The sequence below is a fragment of the Armigeres subalbatus genome, chromosome 3 (genome assembly GCF_024139115.2).
Source record: "Armigeres subalbatus isolate Guangzhou_Male chromosome 3, GZ_Asu_2, whole genome shotgun sequence".
NCBI lineage: Eukaryota > Metazoa > Arthropoda > Insecta > Diptera > Culicidae > Armigeres > Armigeres subalbatus.
Genome location: NC_085141.1, coordinates 133,397,288 through 133,417,723, shown reverse-complemented (window position 1 = coordinate 133,417,723; position 20,436 = coordinate 133,397,288). Strand labels below are relative to the sequence as shown.

Here is a 20,436-nt window from a genome sequence, read left to right as displayed (position 1 = left end):
TTCTATCACCGTTACTGTTCCTCATCGTAATCGACGAGATTCTGGTAGATGCGATTGACCGTGAACCAAACCGCGGGCTGTTATGGCAGCCTATAACCATGGAGCACCTAAATGACTTCGAATTGACGGATGATGTTGCACTCCTCGCGCAACGGCGCTCTGATATGCAGAGTAAGCTCAACGACCTTGCCGAGCGCTCCTCTTTGGCAGGTTTAGTCATCAACGTCAACAAAACCAAATCGTTGGATGTAAACACGGTGACTCCTTCCAGTTTCACAGTAGCCGGGCAACCAGTGGAGAATGTTGAAAGCTTCCAATATCTTGGTAGCCAAATGGCGTCAGACGGCGGTACCAAGATCGACATAGGCGCACGGATCAAGAAAGCAAGGGCTGCCTTTGCAAGTTTAAGAAATATCTGGAAAAACAGGCAGATAAGTGAACGCAAAATACGAAATTTCAACTCTAACGTGAAATCTGTGCTGTTATACGCTAACGAAACATGATGTGTATCAGTGGAGAACACTCAACGGCTGCAGGTGTTCATTAACAGATGCCTGCGGTATATAATTCGGGCCTGGTGGCCTCACAACTGGATCTCAAACAACGAGCTCCATCGTTTTTGTCACCAGAGGCCGTTGTTGTCGCCAGAGACAGAAGTTCGGGATCGGAAGTGGGGCTGGGTCGGCCACACTCTACGTAGGGGCGGAAACGAAATCTGTAAACAAGCATTAGACTGGAACCCAGCGGGATATCGCAGCAGAGGCAGACCCAGAGGCTCATGGCGGCGAAGCCTCAATAAAGAAATAAAAGAAGTCGACCGAAATCTAACCTGGCAACAGGTTAAAGCGATAGCCGGGCAACGGTAACGGTACGGAACCACAATCAAAGGAGTCGCCGGTTGCTTCTGGTTAGCGAACGGAAAAGAGAATTAATCACAACTTCACATCTCTGGATATGAACAGCTATCTAGACTCGATGTTCCATAAACGGTAGCCATTTGGCGCATAGCCAACCATCACTGCCGCTCTGCTCTTCGCATCCAGTTTCTCCCTTTGCTGCGACGGTATCCATGCATAAGCTTTGCATCCAAACACCCAAAGCTTTGCCAAATCCGGTTTTTGTTTCTTTCTTCCACAATTCGGCAGGGGTTTTACGATCAACAATAGCATGTGTTGGACTTATATTAATTAGATAAACGGAAGCAAGTACCGCTTCGCCTCACAAAGATTTAGGAGCACTTGACTCGATCAGCATCGAACGCACCTTTTCTATTTCCGATTCAATCTCTCGGCTACTCCATTCTGCTGAGGTGTATATGCGGCTGTTGTTTCAACTTGAATGCCTTTTTCTTCATAGTATTCCTTTTGATCATTGGAACAATATTCGCGGCCTTGATCAACCGTGAGTTTGGATATGGCATGACCCATTGCTGCAGGTGCCATTGCCTCATAACAGCGAAACTTCTTGAAAACCTCGGACTTGGCCTAGCAAAATGCGTAAAATCATCTACAAATGAGACGAAATACCGCGAACCATCCCAGCCTACAGGAGTGATAGGACCGCAATCATCAGAATGGATTTTTTTTTTCAAAGGACGAAGGGTGCGAGGTCTGGTGCCGTTGAATGGTTCACGGCATTGCTTCCCAAAAACACAAGCATCGCACATTTCCAGCTTACCATTCAACTTTGAAATACCTGTGACCATATCGAATTTCAAGAGCGCGAGTTTCCAAATCCATCAACAGAGAAGAAAACATCGAGCTCGTAGAAATCGCCTCTTAGCGGGTACTTTGCAATCACCGAGTTATCGTGCTTTATTTCTCCAAATTTTGGTCCAAAACTCACCATCACACCAGCCTTGGTCATACGCTTCACCGATGGCAAGTTTGCACGTAAATTCGGCACAAACAGCACGTCGTAAATTGTCATAGCCACACCTTGATGGTTAACACCGCAAATAGTACCTTTATACCATGCGGTCATTGACTGGTCATTCCTCGGCACACCAATAACGACAGGTTGCTCCAGTTTCTCTAATGACTTGAATACTTTCTTCTCATTAGCTACCCAAGTAACCAAAAGTTCCTTTAAGAGTACGTTTTTCGCTTAATCAGCTTCACTGAGCTGCTTAAGCGAAAAACGTACTCTTAAAGAAACTTTTGGTTACTTGGGTAGATGGTGACTTGCCCCGGAATCTAGCTTGAATGTTATTATACTACGGGTATCCTTTGTTGTTTTTCTTCCAACCATGAATGCAACGGCTTTGTTATCCTTGGCAACGTTGGCTTCTCCGTGCAACTTGACACGACAGTCTTTCGCCATATGGCCCTTCTTCTGGCATCTGTTGCATTTACCGTTAAACTTCCGTGGCTTCTGTTTGAATCCGGCGAAGGCTGCAGGTTTCTCTTTATCCGTATCCACCATTCTATCGGACTTCTTCAGTTCTTCTGCCATCAATCGCTCACGTAGAACATCCAGATTTAACGGTTTTTCTCCGAGATTCTCCAACGCTGTCACTAGTGGGTCGTAGGATTCTGGCAATGTCACAAATAGTTGAGAGACCATATCCGCTTCTTCCAACTTCGCGCCAGCTGACTTGAGTTGTCTCACCAGCTCATCGAACACCTTCAAATGATCCTTGATCAATGATCCTTCTGCCATCTTGAGCCTTGCGAGCTGCTTCCGGACAAACGTTTGAGAGGACACCGACTTTTTGGCATACACATTCTCCAGAACGGTCCAGATTTCCTTTGCCGTAGTTTTCTCGCGTATTAGATCCAGAAGGTCATCATGAATGAAGGAAATAATTACGTTCGCTGCCTTGTTATCCATTTTTTGAAACTTTGCTAGTTCATCCGCAGCTACTGGTGGGTCCATGATTGTTGCATCTAATATTACGCGTTGCAAGAAAAATTTGGATTAGTGGAAAATTCAAACCGCATTGAGCGGATATTTTCCTAGTAAATGATCAAAGACAGCTATGCCCAACTATCGTAACATTGTTTACTTTCAATGTGTCATTCAGTGAAATAACTGCACGAAGTTGACCGAAAGCGAATAATTTAGAAAATGCTAAACATTAACTCAATCGCTTCTACTATCGAAAATAGTTCAAATCCTCTGTCCCTACTAGGACATTGCCGCCTTGCAGCTTAGTGTTCATTAAGCTCTTCCACAGTTATTAACCCTGCGATTTTTAAGCAAATTACCATTTTTGCATTTGTTTATAATGAGGCTAACACGATGCTATATTTACTCTATTCGGTACGCATGTCATATCGTCCTAGGAATAAGAATTACAATCTTATGGAACGACAGGAGGGAAATAAATATAATGAACTGGTTACACTGCCTCTTCACTGTGTTTTTGGGGCTTTTTTAGATTTGAAAAGGTAGAGAGGTAAAAGAGGTTATTTGGAAGAATAATGCTGTTATGATATCTCAGGTTAAACCAATTTGTTTAATCTTGTTAATAATTACTCTAAAACGGGAAAATTTGCATACGGATTAGACATATTTCAATGCAGCCAGCTCCGATAGCGTATTGGTTGATCAATTTGATATTTGCTAATTGCTGTACATCGGTAACCCTTATGCTGGATTACAAGCTCCAAACGCAAAGCTTTCCGAACTTCACGCCAAACCTCCTAGGAACAATAATTCAACAATGTTCAACTGCAGAACAATCAACTTGTCAAACACGGATTTTCAAAACAAGAATTGAAATCAACGCATTCTTTGTTACACTTCTTCCTTGCGGGGATTGCTCATTGCGCGTTATTTCCGCGGAGCCATCCAAATTTTTCTTTTTCTCCGTAATAGCTCAACGGACTTCAGATATCTCTCCACGCGAAATTTCCAATTTTCATATCTAGTCTCGGTAAACGGGACTATTGGTAATGGAATGAACAAATTTTCTATTTAGTTCTAATCAATAGGTTGCTAGGGTGGTACTCTATAGAACCAATGGTAGCTTTGACTCCGATTACATGTATCAACAGTCGTAGAGCTGGGCGAGCTCGTGATTCATTCTTCGCCGCCACACACCGTCTTCTTGCACACCGCCAAAGATGTCCTAAGCACCCGTCTCTCGAATACTCTGAGTTCTTGCAAGTCCTCCTCGAGCATTGTTCATGTTTCATGTCCGTAGAGGACAACCGGTCTCACCAGCGTCTTGTACATGACACATTTGTTGCGAGTGTGAATCTATTTGACCGCAGTTTCTTCTGGAGCCCGTAGTATGCCCGACTTCCACAGATGATGCGCCTTCGTATTTCACGACTAACATTGTTATCAGCCGTTAGCAAGGATCCAAGGTAGACGAATTCCTCGACCACCTCTAAAGTATCCCCGTCTATCGTAACACTGCTTCCAAGGCGGGCCTGTCGCGCTCGGTTCCGCCCACAAGCATGTACTTTGTCTACGATGCATTCACCACCAAACCAGTCCAACTTTTGTTGCTTCCCGTTTCAGGTGGGTGTACAGTTCTGCCACCTTTGCAAATGTTCAGCCGACAATATCCATGTAATCTGTGAAACAAATAAATTGACTTGATCTGTTGAACCGTACTCCGCTGTTACACCCGGCTCTCCGCATGACAGCTTCTAGCGCAATGTTGAACAACAGACACGAAAGTCCATCACCTTGTTTTAATCCCCGGCGCGATTCGAACGAACTCCATCTCCTCGTACTCCTCGTATCTCCTCGTACAGATCCCATGAACAAGTCTTGCGCTGAAATTCTCTTTAATAAAGAATTAAAAAAAATATTTCCTAAAATTCCTAAAGAAATTTTTTTTAGAAAATCTTTTAAAAATGTCTCCTTAGTAATTAGCATCCTTGGTGATTACTCCAGGAATTCTTTCGGAATTTCCCCCTGAATTCTTTCTGAAACTCTAAGATTATTTTAAGGAATTTCGAAACTTTTTTTTTAATTTGGTGGGAAATCCTGAAGGAATTTTCGAAGAAGCTTCTAAAGAAATTTCCGATATTCTCAAATTCCTCCAAAAAAATCTTTTGGACATACTTCCAAGAATTTATTAAGAAATTCCTTCAGAAATTCTCTAAGGAATTCCATCGGAAATTCTTTTAGAAAAACACTAGAAAATTCCTTAATGAATTCTTCTGGAGCTTTCTTTGGTGGGTAAATTTTTGGCGTATTTTTTCTAACTTAAGGGAAAATATTTAATTTGGTAGGTAACGTATCCAGGGTTGTTACGAAGATCCTGAAATATTTTCCGCGCCAAATCCGCGCCATTTCCGCGCGACATGAAATCCATTCCGCGCCAAATCCGTGCGATCCACATCTAAATTCTAAGCAAATACAGGTTAAATGTCAATTTTTGTATAACAATTTATTGAGCGTCTTCTCTAAAAGTTCTTTTTTTACAATTATTACTGATTTTAAATATGATTCAAAACTGCAACATATGTTTGTATCAAAATGCTAATAGGACTAATAAACCGGCACCCTTCAAAATGGCCTTATTCGCCACTAGAAGTACTGAATCTAAGGGAACAAGAACTAAACAGTCAAAACTATTTGCATAAGCACCGCTTTTTGGATTAGATGATGGCTTTGGCATGATTTGATCCGTTATTATCAGTTTTTTTGTTGATAGAATTTCATAAAATTCTGCACAAGGTACGTTGATTACAAATGAATGTTAAGGCCAGATTTGATTTTAATTGATTAAAGATAAACGTGCCAAATATTAAAATATCTGCCAAAACCGCAATTTCTTTTAAAGTAATTAATTCTAGGCAGCTTTGTTGTAGTTATTGACAAACTTATTAAGGAATATTAAGGAATTAGACAATGAAGCTCCGTTTTAAACAAAACTTCTGTGAAACAAATATTTGAATTCATATCAAGAAACAAATAATACAAAATCTAACATAGTTGCTCAAGCTCCGTTGATTTTTAAGTCAGAATCAAACGTAAATTTCTTCAAAAATTCCAGAGGAATTTTTTTTAGAAATTTCAGAAGAAATTTCTTTGGAAATACGGCAGAATAATTTGCGTAAAGTCCAACAGAAATTATTTCTCCTTCAATTCTTGTCACAAGCTTTTCTAAAAATTCACGCCGATTTTTTTTTACCATTCTTACTGGAATTTCATTTAAAAACTCCGAGAACTCCTGTAGAAATTCATTTTTCGTGCGCTGATTCATCCCAAAGATTTCTGCGGATCATCCTCCGGAAATTCTCCCGGAAATTTTCATGGGAATGTTTGCAGATATCCAACTGCCCTTGGATCTCCTGAAGTGCAGAAGTTGCTCCAAATTGTCTGTGGAAATTCTTCCGTGAACATCTGTGAGAATTTCTCCGAGTATTCTTACAAAAACTCCCCTGGGAAATTATTTTGTAATTCATTTGGGAATTTTGTCGTGAGTTCAAGTAAATTCTCCACAAATAACCTGCGGAATATCTTCAGAGCTTACTTGCAGAAATCCCTTCATGAATTCCTACGGAAATCGCTTTAGAAATTCTTGCAGAAATTTATTAGTGACTTCCTGCGGAAAAACTCCCGGTTCAATTTTTGAGTTCAAGGCGGAATTCTTTTCGATTTCTATAGTCATTCCTGCGGTCACCGCTCCAGGAAATTCCTCCAAAAATGTCTTTATAATTTTCGGGTTTTTAAAGCTGCAGAAATCCTCTTAACGCTGTGGAAATTTATTTGCAAGGAATTTATACGAAGAATCATCATAGGGTCCTTGTAGAAATTTCTTTAGGAAGTTTCTTCGTTTTCTTTTGGTAATTTTACAGAATTACCACCACCGGAGTTAACCGAAAATATCATAAAAAACCGGCCAGAGCTTAGAAATAACTTTTGAGAATCATCTTTGATCGAATTTTTGGTCGACTTTCTGCGGAAGAAATTATTAAAATGAAGCATCTGCATTAAATCACAGAACATTTTTATGTTTTCAATTGTTGTATAAACCTTCATTCGTACTAGATGAATGTTATAAAGGAAATATAAAATGTTCCAATATTATGAAAGAATTCCTGACGACTTTTGAAAAATGATATGCTGAGTGGTTCATCGTAAAAGAAACAACCAATCAGAAACTGACAAATATCTTGGAATTACGAAGAAATTGACAAGATGAAAATGGGTGTTCATGTCCTTCAATAGACATGGTTTATGTGCGTCGTGTTTTAAAATGGATTAAAATGAAAACGGGGCATGGATTAAAATAAAATGGATTAAAATAAAATGGGGCAGCAGGGACTTTGTCCAAGGGCTTGACGATCCCTCCCCAGGCCATCTGCGAGTTGTGGCGCCTGCCTAGGATGTGGTGGGGTTTGACAGTGGGCCCTGTTAAACCTCTAAAAAAAGCTGCATGTATCCGCAAGTAGGCTCCGCCAAAGCGACCGTGTGCCGCTCAAAGCGCACAAGCCCAAGTCCTGGTGTTAGGTGGGACGCTAAACAGCCCTGACACGACGGCCCTCCGGCGAGACAGGAGGTTTGCGCAGGCCCAATAAGCCGCCTGGAAAACCAATAATTACGAACAATAGAAGAGATAATACGACTCGATATAATTGGCAAAGACCCAGGCGACGAATAAAGGATCACGATTGGAAGTTTGAAACATGGAACTGTAAGTCGCTAGGTTTCGCAGGTTGCGACAGGATGATCTACGATGAATTACATTCCCGCAACTTCGACGTCGTGGCGTTGCAGGAGATTTGCTGGACAGGACAGAAAGTGTGGAAAAGCGGGCATCGGGCGGCTACCTTCTACCAAAGCTGTGGCACCACCAACGAGCTGGGAACCGGCTTCATAGTGCTGGGAAAGATGCGCCAACGCGTGATTGGGTGGCAGCCAATCAACGCAAGGATGTGCAAGCTGAGGATTAAAGGCCGTTTCTTCAACTATAGCATCATCAACGTGCACTGCCCACACGAAGGGAGACCCGACGACGAGAAAGAAGCGTTCTACGCACAGCTGGAGCAGACATACGATGGATGCCCACTGCGGGACGTCAAAATCGTCATCGGTGACATGAACGCGCAGGTAGGAAGGGAGGAAATGTATAGACCGGTTATCGGACCGGATAGTCTGCACACCGTATCGAATGACAACGGCCAACGATGCATAAACTTCGCAGCCTCCCGCGGAATGGTAGTCCGAAGCACCTTCTTTCCCCGCAAAAATATCCACAAGGCCACATGGAGATCACCTAACCAAGAAACGGAAAACCAAATCGACCACGTTCTAATCGACGGTAAATTCTTCTCCGACATCACAAACGTCCGCACTTACCGCAGTGCGAATATTGAATCCGACCACTACCTCGTTGCAGTTTGCCTGCGCTCAAAACTCTCGACGGTGTACAACACGCGTCGAAGTCGGACGCCGCGGCTTAATATTGGGCGGCTACAAGACGGTAGGCTAGCCCAAGAATACGCGCAGCAGCTGGAAGTGGCACTCCCAACGGAAGAGCAGCTAGGCGCAGCGTCTCTTGAAGATGGCTGGAGAGATATTCGATCCGCCATTGGTAGCACCGCAACCGCTGCACTTGGCACGGTGCCCCCGGATCGGAGAAACGACTGGTATGACGGCGAATGTGAGCAGTTAGTAGAAGAGAAGAATGCAGCATGGGCGAGATTGCTGCAACACCGCACGAGGGCGAACGAGGCACGATATAAACAGGCGCGGAACAGACAAAACTCGATTTTCCGGAGGAAAAAGCGTCAGCAGGAAGATCGAGACCGTGAAGAGACGGAGCAACTGTACCGCACTAATAACACACGAAAGTTCTATGAGAAGTTGAACCGTTCACGTAAGGGCCACGTGCCACAGCCTGATATGTGCAAGGACATAAACGGGAACCTTCTTACGAACGAGCGTGAGGTGATCCAAAGGTGGCAGCAGCACTACGAAGAGCACCTGAATGGCGATGTGGCAGACGAAGATGGCGGTATGGTGATGGACCTAGGGGAACGCGCGCAGGACATAATTCTACCGGCCCCGGATCTCCAGGAAATCCAGGAGGAGATTGGCCGGCTGAAGAACAACAAAGGCCCTGGGGTTGACCAGCTCCCAGGGGAGCTATTTAAACACTGTGGTAAGGAATTGGCTAGGGCGCTGCGCTGGGTCATTACCAAGATTTGGGAGGATGAGGTTCTGCCGCAGGAGTGGATGGAAGGTGTCGTGTGTCCCATCTACAAAAGGGCGATAAGCTGGATTGTAGCAACTACCGCGCAATCACATTGCTGAACGCCGCCTACAAGGTACTCTCCCAAATTATATGCCGTCGACTAGCACCAATTGCAAGGGAGTTCGTGGGGCAGTACCAGGCGGGTTTTATGGGCGAACGCTCCACCACGGACCAGGTGTTCGCCATTCGCCAAGTACTGCAGAAGTGCCGCGAATACAACGTGCCCACACATCATCTATTCATCGACTTCAAAGCCGCATATGATTCAATCGATCGGGACCAGCTATGGCAGCTAATGCACGAAAACGGATTTCCGGATAAACTGACACGGTTGATCAAAGCGACGATGGATCGGGTGATGTGCGTAGTTCGAGTTTCAGGGCATTCTCGAGTCCCTTCGAAACCCGCAGAGGGTTACGGCAAGGTGATGGTCTTTCGTGTCTGCTATTCAACATCGCTTTGGAAGGGGTAATACGAAGAGCGGGGATTAACACGAGTGGCACAATTTTCAATAAGTCCGTCCAGCTATTTGGCTTCGCCGACGACATAGATATTATGGCACGTAACTTTGAGAAGATGGAGGAAGCCTACATCAGACTGAAGAGGGAAGCCAAGCGGATCGGACTAGTCATCAACACGTCGAAGACGAAGTACATGATAGGAAGAGGTTCTAGAGAAGACAATGTGAGCCACCCACCGCGAATTGGCATCGGTGGTGACGAAATCGAGGTGGTAGAAGAATTTGTGTACTTGGGCTCACTGGTGACTGCCGAAAATGATACCAGCAGAGAAATTCGGAGGCGTATAGTGGCTGGAAATCGTGCATACTTTGGACTCCGCAAGACGCTTCGATCGAATAGAGTTCGCCGCCGTACCAAACTGACAATCTACAAAACGCTCATTAGACCGGTAGTCCTCTACGGACACGAGACCTGGACGATGCTCGTGGAGGACCAAGTTTTCGGAGTTTTCGAAAGGAAAGTGCTGCGTACCATCTATGGTGGGGTGCAGATGGCGGACGGTACGTGGAGGAGGCGAATGAACCACGAGTTGCATCAGCTGTTGGGAGAACCATCCATCGTTCACACCGCGAAAATCGGACGACTGCGGTGGGCCGGGCACGTAGCCAGAATGTCGGACAATAACCCGGTGAAAATGGTTCTCGACAACGATCCGACGGGCACAAGAAGGCGAGGTGCGCAGCGGGCAAGGTGGATCGATCAGGTGGAAAATGACTTGCGGACCCTCCGTAGACTGCGTGGCTGGCGACGTGTTGCCATGGACCGAGCCGAATGGAGAAAACTCTTACATACTGCACAGGCCACTTCGGCCTTAGTCTGAATAAATAAATAAAATAAATAATAATAAAATGAAAACAAGTGGCGTATCTCTCCTCATAACATTTCTTGCTTAACTTTTCAAAAGGACCTAAGTAACATTTTTTTCATGAACTAATTTGAATAGCGCAATCAACAGAACAACATGAAAGCTATTGATTGCACTATTCAAATTAATTCATGAAAAAAATGTTACTCAGGTCCTTTTGAAAAGTTAAGCGAGATTTGTTTAAATGATGCTTGAGAGTGTAATGCATGCCATTAAATAAGGACTTGGACATATCCAAAAAATAATGTTAATAAACTTGAAACGTAAATTTGTTCTTAACAACATTTGGTAATGAAAATAAAGCCTGGATAGATGGATGGATAGGCATAAAACCAGGCATTGCAATTTATCCCATCATTCGATCTTCTGAGCAAAGATACTGATGTTATGAAGGGATATCGATCTTAGTTATCTATCTGCTCAGTAAACAAAGTGCAATGTTCGACATGGAGAAACATTGTTTCACTACTTTTGTTGTAGCAACGGCCTCGCAACGTGAACAAACCCCGAACCGCGCTGGCTATCAGGATCATCATCAATTGCTCAAATGATAATATATTTCCAGAGTGCTCTTTGATTAGGGATAATATCTTTGCAGAAGCAAAGATAATATCCTGTGCTCAGATGATATTGCAATGCCTGCATAAAACTAATTTTCAAATAAACTTCCTTAGATTTTTTCTTAGAAATTTTCACCTAAAACTAAATCCGCGCCAAATCCGCGCGAAACCCTAAAATCGTTATGTAAATCCGCGCCAAATCCGCGAAAACCGCGAAATCCGCGAAAATCGCGAAATCCGCGTAGTCGTAACAACCCTGCGTATCCCATCGTGCCCCAGGTTAGCTCCGCGGGTTAGCATTTACCAACTGGTCCACCCCACAACCCGTTACAATATTCATCTCCGTTAATGAGTATATCGACAAACGGGTAAAAACTTTGACTAAATAGGTAGTCGACTTATAAACTATTCGCCAGAACTGTTTATATAAATGGGTAGAAACGAAAGGGTTATATATTAGAATTTTTACTATTTGAAAGTTGTAGGAGAGTTTGAATGGATTGTAATTTTTCTAAAGACACAGTGCGCGAAAAAGAGTAATTTGATATTTTTAAACGTTTCCAAAAATAAAACAAAACAAACAATACCTACGTTTTGAAATTATCATGAATTCAACAATGAAACTCGTAGTTTTAAACAGTGCAATGTGGATTAACCTTTATATTTTATTATATACGTTTGTGCGATAATTTATTGGAAAGCATCTACATACTTTTGAATAATTGGATCGACTTCCTTATGATCCATGATAGTCCGATTCATTTGGCAATATTTCTCATAGATGGCAACGCTTTCGGGTTTCACCGTAGGAATCGGTATGTCTTCCTGCACTTCCGAGGATCGAGTTACATCTCTCCGGAAATTTATTTCATTATTCTGTATAACAATTCCATCCGCTGCCAAGTGTGCTAACGAATATGGCTGCTGGTACTGCGATTGGTTCGGGTCACTTTTCAATCCGGTATAATTTTGTGGATTGTAAATTCGATTCATTTGAACGTATTTATGATACCTGAAATGATAAGGAGTTGGTAAAAAATAAGGTATCTTAAATGTAACGTTTTTATGTTGAGTACTTGATCATGTCCGTTTTCTTTGGGGCTTTGATTTCAAACCCATAGACGTCTCCGGTCATCGGAAACATGCTACTGATAGTGACCGGATCCTCTGCTCTGCTGCTGTTTGTACTACTATTTTGAGCGGTATTGCGAAGGCTGCGGTCATCTTCATCTGAGTCGGAAGCTTCGTCTAAACTGGAAGATGAGCTGTTGGTAGAGCTAGTCGATGACTGTCCAGTCAAGGAAGGGTTTTTAAGAGTAGCACTTTCGCCCCTTCGGACAGGTTCAAACGGACTGAAATTAGTTCGGAATGTTGGGACAAAGTTTCGAGCCAGCAGTGACAACTGGTAAGCAATGTTCTCTTCGAACGTAGTTATTTTGAATCCGTAGTAGAAGTTGGAGTAATAATCGATTATTTCAGCGTCGGTTGAGTGGATTTTGATGAGCTCGTTGACGACACGATTGTTATCGCTAGTGGAGTAGGGTAAATGTTTCATGACGAAGGGCCGAACCCATTGTGTGAGTGGTTCTGAGGAAATTTCACGAATTATATCGACACGCGAGTTGTGAATGTAGAAATCAGTCTCCAAATCCCATATGTGTGTTGATTCTGGAAAAAAGTAATAAGAGATTGAATGAGATTTGAATATAACATACTACATCTCTCGTTCAATGATTCGTTTTGTAAAGTTGGCCGTCTAATGCAGGCTAACAAAGTCGATAAAGAAATGAAAATTCTTGCATATCATCTTTGAAGGGCATGGTTCATGGTTCTTGATACGTACTGTTAACTTCTGATTCCGAAGGAATGTAGTAGCCCAAAAACAGGTTAATACTATGTTGCTTCTCCGTGTCGCTGAACGTGTTACTACAGTATCGACTTATGGTCTGTATGATGTCGTTTCCCTGGGAAGCCCAAGCCGCTGTCTTACGGTAAGTTTTAATCCTATGGACCAGCTGGGAACCACCGTATTGCAGAGCCAGTGTGTCACCATGATCCTCGTACAGATTCTCCAGCATGGTAACGCAGTCAGATTCAAACTCCAACTTCTTCTCCTTTAGAAAACCTAAATCGTATAGCTGATGAGCGAGAACACATTTGCCGATGGCAAACTGCGCTGTATTTGTACGATCCAGACAGTCGACGCAGTTTACTCTTACTAGTCCCGTTTGCTGTGTACTAACTTCTTCATCCAGGAAGAACATTCCTGTTTGTTGAATTACGCTTTCTGCGTATTTTGCTAAACTTTCCATAACGCTACCTTTGCCTCTGCTTTTTCGGGCCATATCAAAGTCAATATACTTTATGCGATACTGTGGCGGAAGAAATTGGTTGAGATAATCCACACTGCCCAGCATCTCAGCACTTAGAACACCCTCATGTCGACGCTTTTCACGTTTTTTTACAAGATTGAGTATGATTATTGGTGCACCATAATGGAACATCAGCCGTTGATAGTGCTTCCCTGACGTCTCTCCGTACGGATCCGAAAGATCAAGTGCTATCTGGGGTTTGGGGACCATTTTGCTAACGTCTTGAGACCAATGAGAAGGAACGGATCCCCGCAACTGTGTGAAGCTACACATCCTTGTTCCATCCAGAACTATTTGTTCCGTTTCTACCTCGTTGGCAACGTCCCCAAAATAATTAGAACCTCGCTTCAGGAATCTTGTACCAGCGAATCGGGTACTTCTCCTAGCAATCAAGCATACGTATATTGGTCGGCCGAATATGCTGATGCTGGATTGACTGATGAACCCGTGTATAACTTCTAGCTTCCAATCTTTATGCAAGATTCCATCCATTGGCTTCAAAAGATAAGTATTCCAAACAAATCTGGCACGAGACACACCCCGAAATGCGTAGGTAGTCTTCTCTCCGGAACTATTCTTCCACAATAAAGGCTCATCTCGTTCAATATCGCTCCGACTTCCTACAAACTTTGGTGCCGAGACGTTGTACTGCAAACTTCGTGTTAGATCGTAACTGTAGCTAAAGTAGAAATTGCTCTTCAGATCTACGCTGTTGAACATCTTCACATACCGCTGCTCCAATGGATGTATCTGCTTTCCTACCGGGGCTTCATTGACCCGAATCATCGCAGTGTCTTTGATCGTGTAAATAATGTGCTTTCCAATGAAGGCACAGCGCGTCCTCTTAGTGACAAGAATCAGATAGTAACCTTCCAAAAACTTTATGAATCCCAGCACACCGTAGGCACTGATAGAGCGTATGAACGATCTCGATTGGACGAACTTGCGAATATCGCTCTTTTCCAGTTCGTTGGCATTTTCGTGAATCGAAAGTTCCGGTGACCGGCGATCAATTTCCAACAACCGAAAGCGAGTCTCCTGGCCATTACTTCCAATCAGATAAAGTTTCTGTGAATTCACAAATCTAAATATTAGCGTTCGGTTCAGCAACACCACTTTTGGAAAAAATACTCACCGATTTGGTTTCAAACAAAGCCACTTTTGAATAGAACGAATCAAAGGATAGAAATTTACGTTAGGATCCATTTCACGTTTCCCCTGGTAATGTTAAAATAAACTTCTAAAATGCATTACTTTTACAACAAGAACAATGACAACAATCTAACAACAATGTACGATGTACGATAACGATTGATAAGCTGTAGTTGGATTCTACAATTTTGTTTACATTGTCCAGACTGATGATACACAGAAAAAAAATTAATTGCATTTGGAGTGCTCCAAATTGAAGTGGCTTTTTTAGTAAGTTTAAATTCAAATAAAGGTAAGGTATAGGTAGATGATTCAATGGCTTGGTTCCAGTGAATAATTTTAATTTATTTGCTTCAATTATTATTAAATATATTGTTTATAAACAAGTCTACATGTTGCATTGAGCTTTTGCAGCATAAAAAGCGATTTTTTTTGCCAATTTCATTAAGTTTACTTTATTGTGTTAATCATCTGAACAACAGACGATGACACGATGACGATTTTTTGATATATCAACAGAAAACAACAAAAAACGCAAAAAAACGAAAAATATTCGCCGGTTTCGGGTTGGTTGGTAGTCCTTGTGTGAATTAATTTTTTGATATCATCAGCTTTATATTTTTCTGAGTCTCATATTTTTTATTAATTTGTTTACCCAGTATTCTGTGCAAAAATGCTGAAACTTCAAACCCTTCGAGGCATTGCTTCAACGTATACCGGGACGATTCGTACACCCCCAACAGCCGTAACATCCAATCGAAACTTATGGGGATGGATTAACATGATGTTCAATCGGGTGGACACTGCCCGACTCAAAGCGGTCGGCCCGGACCGTTTATGCGCTGAATGGCTATTACGAAACGGCGCCAGAGCAAAGTTTGTTAACGTACAACACGAGCAAGTCAACTACAACCTACTGCCAAACGAAAATGTTCCGGTGTTGATAGAAGAGTTCGATGGAACAGATTCCGGGATTATGCACATTGGATTCGATCACCTCAAGAACCTGACCCGCCTTAGAAAGATTAGGCTGCATAATTGTGTCTACCTGGAGGATCAGGCCTTGACCAAGCTTCGCTTCGTTGCGCAAACGCTGGAAGTGCTTGAAGTCTCAAATTGCAAGAACGTAACTGATTATGGCTTGCTTGCTTTGAGGGACTTGAAAAAATTGAAACAACTCAGTACACATAACTTGCCATATGTAAAAAATATTCAAAAAGTTGAAGAGGAATTAAGAAAAGCTCTTCCAGAATGTAACATGGATCTGAAACCGTGAAATAATTATTAACTAAAATATTTGGATTTGCCTTAACTACATCATTGTCTAGTCATTTCGAGAAGCAACAAAAAAAATGTTATAGGTACTCAATAAAACTTTTTTCCCTACTAAACAATAATTTATTTCTTGTAATGGTTTGAACCGACCCTGTGACAAACGCGGTGTCATAATCATCAATAGACATAGACCGCTGTCATCATTGAAAAGTAGTATGAAAAAAAAATTGTGCCCGGGCAGGGGACTGAAGAGAAGGCTAATACGCCTACCCACCATTCATTCAATATGGCGTTCAATGTTTTCGTTTTAATTTTGTTTGATTCATAATAATAAAACTTCGGAAGTATCGCTGAGCTATTTTTCGACATAAAGACGCCATACAAACACAAAAGGCTCGATGTACCTAAACCAATTGCAAGTTTTCGGCAGGAGAAGTTAATTGCCGATAATAAGCACCAACTGCGTACGAACCAATCACCCAAAACGAGCGCTGAATTCGGGTAACCTATCCAGAAACTGGGTATCAAAAACAGAAGTACCAAAAACGATGTTGGGTAGAGTGCCATTGTACCGCGGATGACAGGCGTTTCACCCTGAAAAAAGCACTTTCACAACCTTACTTGTTCTTAAAACATTGATTTTGGTTTAGTTGAAATTCGAATTTTCTTATAATTCCGTAGTTACATAATTTAAAGAGACGAGCTCGGTGCTCTAGTGGCTACCGCTTCTGCCTTATAAGCAGGAGATCGTGGGTTCAATTCCAGGCTCGTCCCTTTCCTACTTTGTATTTCTATCTTAGTTCTTTCTTTGTTTCACGTTTTACCAAAACGATTCCTACTGTTATAACCTTCAACACTAACAAATCCAAAACCTCCTGTGGCACCTATGAGAGGTCGTAGATTTCTCTGCATCTTTCTTAAGTAGATGTCCAAATAACCATCCCTCCCCTTCCTCAGCATTCGCAAAGACGTGGCCAGGACAGATCTCGACTATTGCTTCCATCTAAGAGATAGTGATTAGCCCCAAATCAATATCTGTGTGTAACGGATGAAAGTGATGCTACTCTAATACAATAGTCCAGGCTTGTACCATCTACGAAATTGTGCGAAATGCTCAATGCTAATAATTTCGTAGTTACATAATTTTAGGTTTGAAGCCTAAACTACACGTTTTTCAGCACAAATTGATATTTTTCAATGCTTTTATATAACTATTACTGCCGTTCTACGCATGCTTGTACCAAATTCAAAAAAGGACAAATGAGAAAATGGCATATGAAATTAAACCCTAATTTTCATTGCTGACGTATAACCTGAATAAAATACAAGATTATTACATCACAGAGCCATTCAGAAGACTTAATTTCATTGAAATCATTCTTATTTTTCACCCACAAATAGAATTTGCGACAACGATCGTTAAAATAGTTTGGTGGGACAGTTATGCCGAGAAATAGAGCAAATTGAGAATATTGTACAAATTGCCCCCATTAAACCAGTGGGACAGGCTAAGATTAGAAGATCTAACAGAGGATGCTATTTCAATGTGTATTGCTCCATAAAATAACAAAATCCGCCATAATGATGAATTTAAACACCGCGAAACAATTATGCGTAGAAATTAAGCAATGGGATAAATAGACGTTGTTTTCAATGATATTCCGAACAAAATTTTATTTATTTATTATCAGACTAAGGCCGGAGTGGCCTGTGCTGCACATAAAAGTCTTCTCCATTCAGCTCGGTCCATGGCTGCACTTGGCCAACCATGCAGTCTGCGGAGGGTCCGCAAATCGTCCTCCACCTGATCGATCCACCTTGCCCGCTGTGCACCTCGCCTTCTTGTTCCCGTCGGATCGTTGTCGAGAACCATTTTCACCGGATTACTGTCCGAAATTCTGGCTACGTGCCCGGCCCACCGCAGTCTTCCGATTTTCGCGGTGTTAACGATGAATGGTTCTCCCAACAGCTAATGCAACTCGTGGTTCATTCGCCTCCTCCACGTACCGTCCGCCATCTGCACCCCACCATAGATGGTACGCAACACTTTCCTTTCAAAAACTCCCAGTGCGCGTTGGTCCTCCACGAGCATCGTCCAGGTCTCGTGTCCGTAGAGAACTACCGGTCTTATGAGCGTTTTGTAGATAGTCAGTTTGGTACGGCGGCGAACTCTATTCGATCGGAGCGTCTTACGGAGTCCAAAGTACGTACGATTTCCAGCCACTATGCGCCTCCGAATTTCTCTGCTGGTATCGTTATCGGCGGTCACCAGTGAGCCCAAGTACACGAATTCTTCAACCACCTCGATTTCGTCACCACCGATAGAAACTCGTGGTGGGTGGCTTACATTGACCTCTCTTGAGCCTGTTCCTATCATGTACTTCGTCTTCGACGTGTTGATGACTAGTCCAATCCGTTTAGCTTCGCTTTTCAGTCTGATGTATGCTTCCTCCATCCTCTCAAAGTTACGTGCCATGATATCAATGTCGTCGGCGAAACCAAATAACTGGACGGACTTCGTGAAAATCGTACCACTCGTGTCAATCCCTGCCCTTCGTATTACTCCCTCCTAAGCGATGTTGAATAGCAGACACGAAAGACCATCACCTTGCCGTAACCCTCTACGCGTTTCCAAGGGACTCGAGAATGCCCCTGAAACTCGAACTACGTACATCACCAGATCCATCGTCGCCTTGATCAACCGTATCAGTTTATCCGGAAATCCGTTTTCGTGCATTAGCTGCCATAGCTGGTCCCGATCGATTGTATCATATGCGGCTTTGAAGTCGATAAATAGATAATGTGTGGGCACGTTGTATTCGCGGCATTTCTGCAATACCTGACGTATAAATGGCAATTCGGCGGTTCGTGGTACGAAGGGGTGCTCCGCTAGAGATCCGGAGCGACAACGGTACCAACTTCCTTGGTGCCAGCCGTGAGTTGCAACAGCAGATATTCAAATGAATCAACAACTCTCCGAGGTGTTCACCAATGTGACCACCAAGTGGATGTTTAACCCGCCATCCGCTCCCCACATGGGCGGATCGTGGGAGAAGCTCGTCAGGTCCATTAAAACAGCCTTTTCCGCCCTGACAACCAACCGAGATCCGGACGACGATTCTCTTCTTACGTTGATGACCGAGGCAGAAGGAATAGTGAACTCTAGACCAATGACGTTCGTGCCACTCGAAGCGGAGACTCAGGAGGCTCTCACGCCAAACCATTTTTTGCTACTGAGCTCGCAAGGCGTCACTCAACCTCCCCTCCAGATTCCAGAACGACCGGAGACTCTCAGGAGACTGGCGGTTGACTGTCAAATTGACTGTCGGCTGTCAAGCGTTGACAGACATGTCAATCTCATTATTCCTCAACATATCATCTTTTTTCCTCAAACCATCTTTTCATTGACGACGAAAAGGGCAGAGTTAAAGTTTTCGTAGAAATTAAAAGATACGTATAATAGCCCTATTAGTCATCCTGTGAAGTAAACCCTGAATTTAAAACTTGGAGATCAATGTGAGTAATTGAATTTATAAGAAAAAAATTATTGTAAAACCTAAATTAACTAAAATAAAACTTACAGTTTTGAGCTCGCATAACCAAAAAAACGCGTGCTAGAAAACCTCCGAAAGGGCCCAAAAACAACGATCCAACGGGTACAAAAAAGCATGGTGCGCACCGGGCAAGATGGGTCAATCAGATGGATGATGACTTACGGACCCTCCGAACCGGTAAAATGCTAATAAAATCAATATTTATTAGGCAAGACAAATTCACCCGGTAAGTGAAAAGAAGGAAATGTTCACGTATTAAATGTAGAGTAGTACAAACTTTTTGTCTGGAAGTAGGTACAAGAGATTTTTTTACCCGTAATGCTGGGTAGACACCTTTACGTGGTGTGTTACGGGGTAAGTTCTACCATGGTCACATTGCCAGCTACAGGCACATCCTGACCCAACGAATACCTTCCCAATATACAACTCTGTGGTACTTATTCCTTCTCTCCCTAGTAACGGTACAGATAAGCGTGGCCAGGAATAGTAATTCTAATGCTTTTGTCATTTTTGTCATAGATTGAAATTAAGGACTACACCCACCACCCACAGTTTCCAGTCCACGAAATATACCGTAGCAATGCCATGCTTTCGTATTTTCATATATTCATATTATATTTATTTTCCATATTTCATTATACTTATTTTTCATATTTCATTATATTTATTTTTCATATTTTTACATTTTTTTTAAATTTCCATATTTTTTATAATTTTATATTTTCATATTTTAATATTTTTGTTTTACGTATTTTATACTGTCTAATTTTACACTTTCATATTTAATATTTAATGTTTTAATATTTTTAAACTATTTTATTTCATATTTTTGTATTTTCATATTTATATAATTTCATGTTATTACATTTTCATACTATAATATTTTTATATTGTCATATTTTCCATATTTTTATATTTTTCATATTTTCATACATATATCACATTGTATGATGCTTTTATATTTTTAT

The 20,436-nt window shown here is 42.2% G+C and overlaps 2 protein-coding genes across 4 annotated transcripts; one reads left to right on the top strand and one right to left on the bottom strand.

Annotated features, from left to right (window-relative positions):
• Window positions 1-11,751: 11,751 nt before the first annotated feature.
• On the bottom strand, window positions 11,752-14,693 carry LOC134219339 (polyphosphoinositide phosphatase-like). Its single transcript, XM_062698058.1, is given in 5 exon segments — window positions 11,752-12,127; window positions 12,192-12,783; window positions 12,959-14,555; window positions 14,623-14,645; window positions 14,648-14,693. Coding segments are annotated over 5 exon segments (2,580 nt in total). The 3' UTR covers window positions 11,752-11,805.
• Window positions 14,694-15,103: 410 nt separating this feature from the next.
• Window positions 15,104-16,036, top strand: LOC134219219 (ATP synthase subunit s, mitochondrial-like). 3 transcript variants are annotated; one of them, XM_062697911.1, is made up of 2 exons: window positions 15,104-15,205; window positions 15,299-16,036. In XM_062697911.1, the coding sequence occupies exon 2, from the start codon at window positions 15,313-15,315 to the stop codon at window positions 15,913-15,915; it is 603 nt and encodes a 200-aa protein (XP_062553895.1). In that variant the 5' UTR covers window positions 15,104-15,205; window positions 15,299-15,312; the 3' UTR covers window positions 15,916-16,036. The 3 variants fall into 3 exon arrangements, with proteins under 3 accessions (XP_062553895.1, XP_062553894.1, XP_062553896.1); XM_062697910.1 differs by having other exon boundaries at window positions 15,114-15,209; XM_062697912.1 differs by having other exon boundaries at window positions 15,204-15,222.
• The last annotated feature ends 4,400 nt before the right edge of the window (window positions 16,037-20,436 follow it).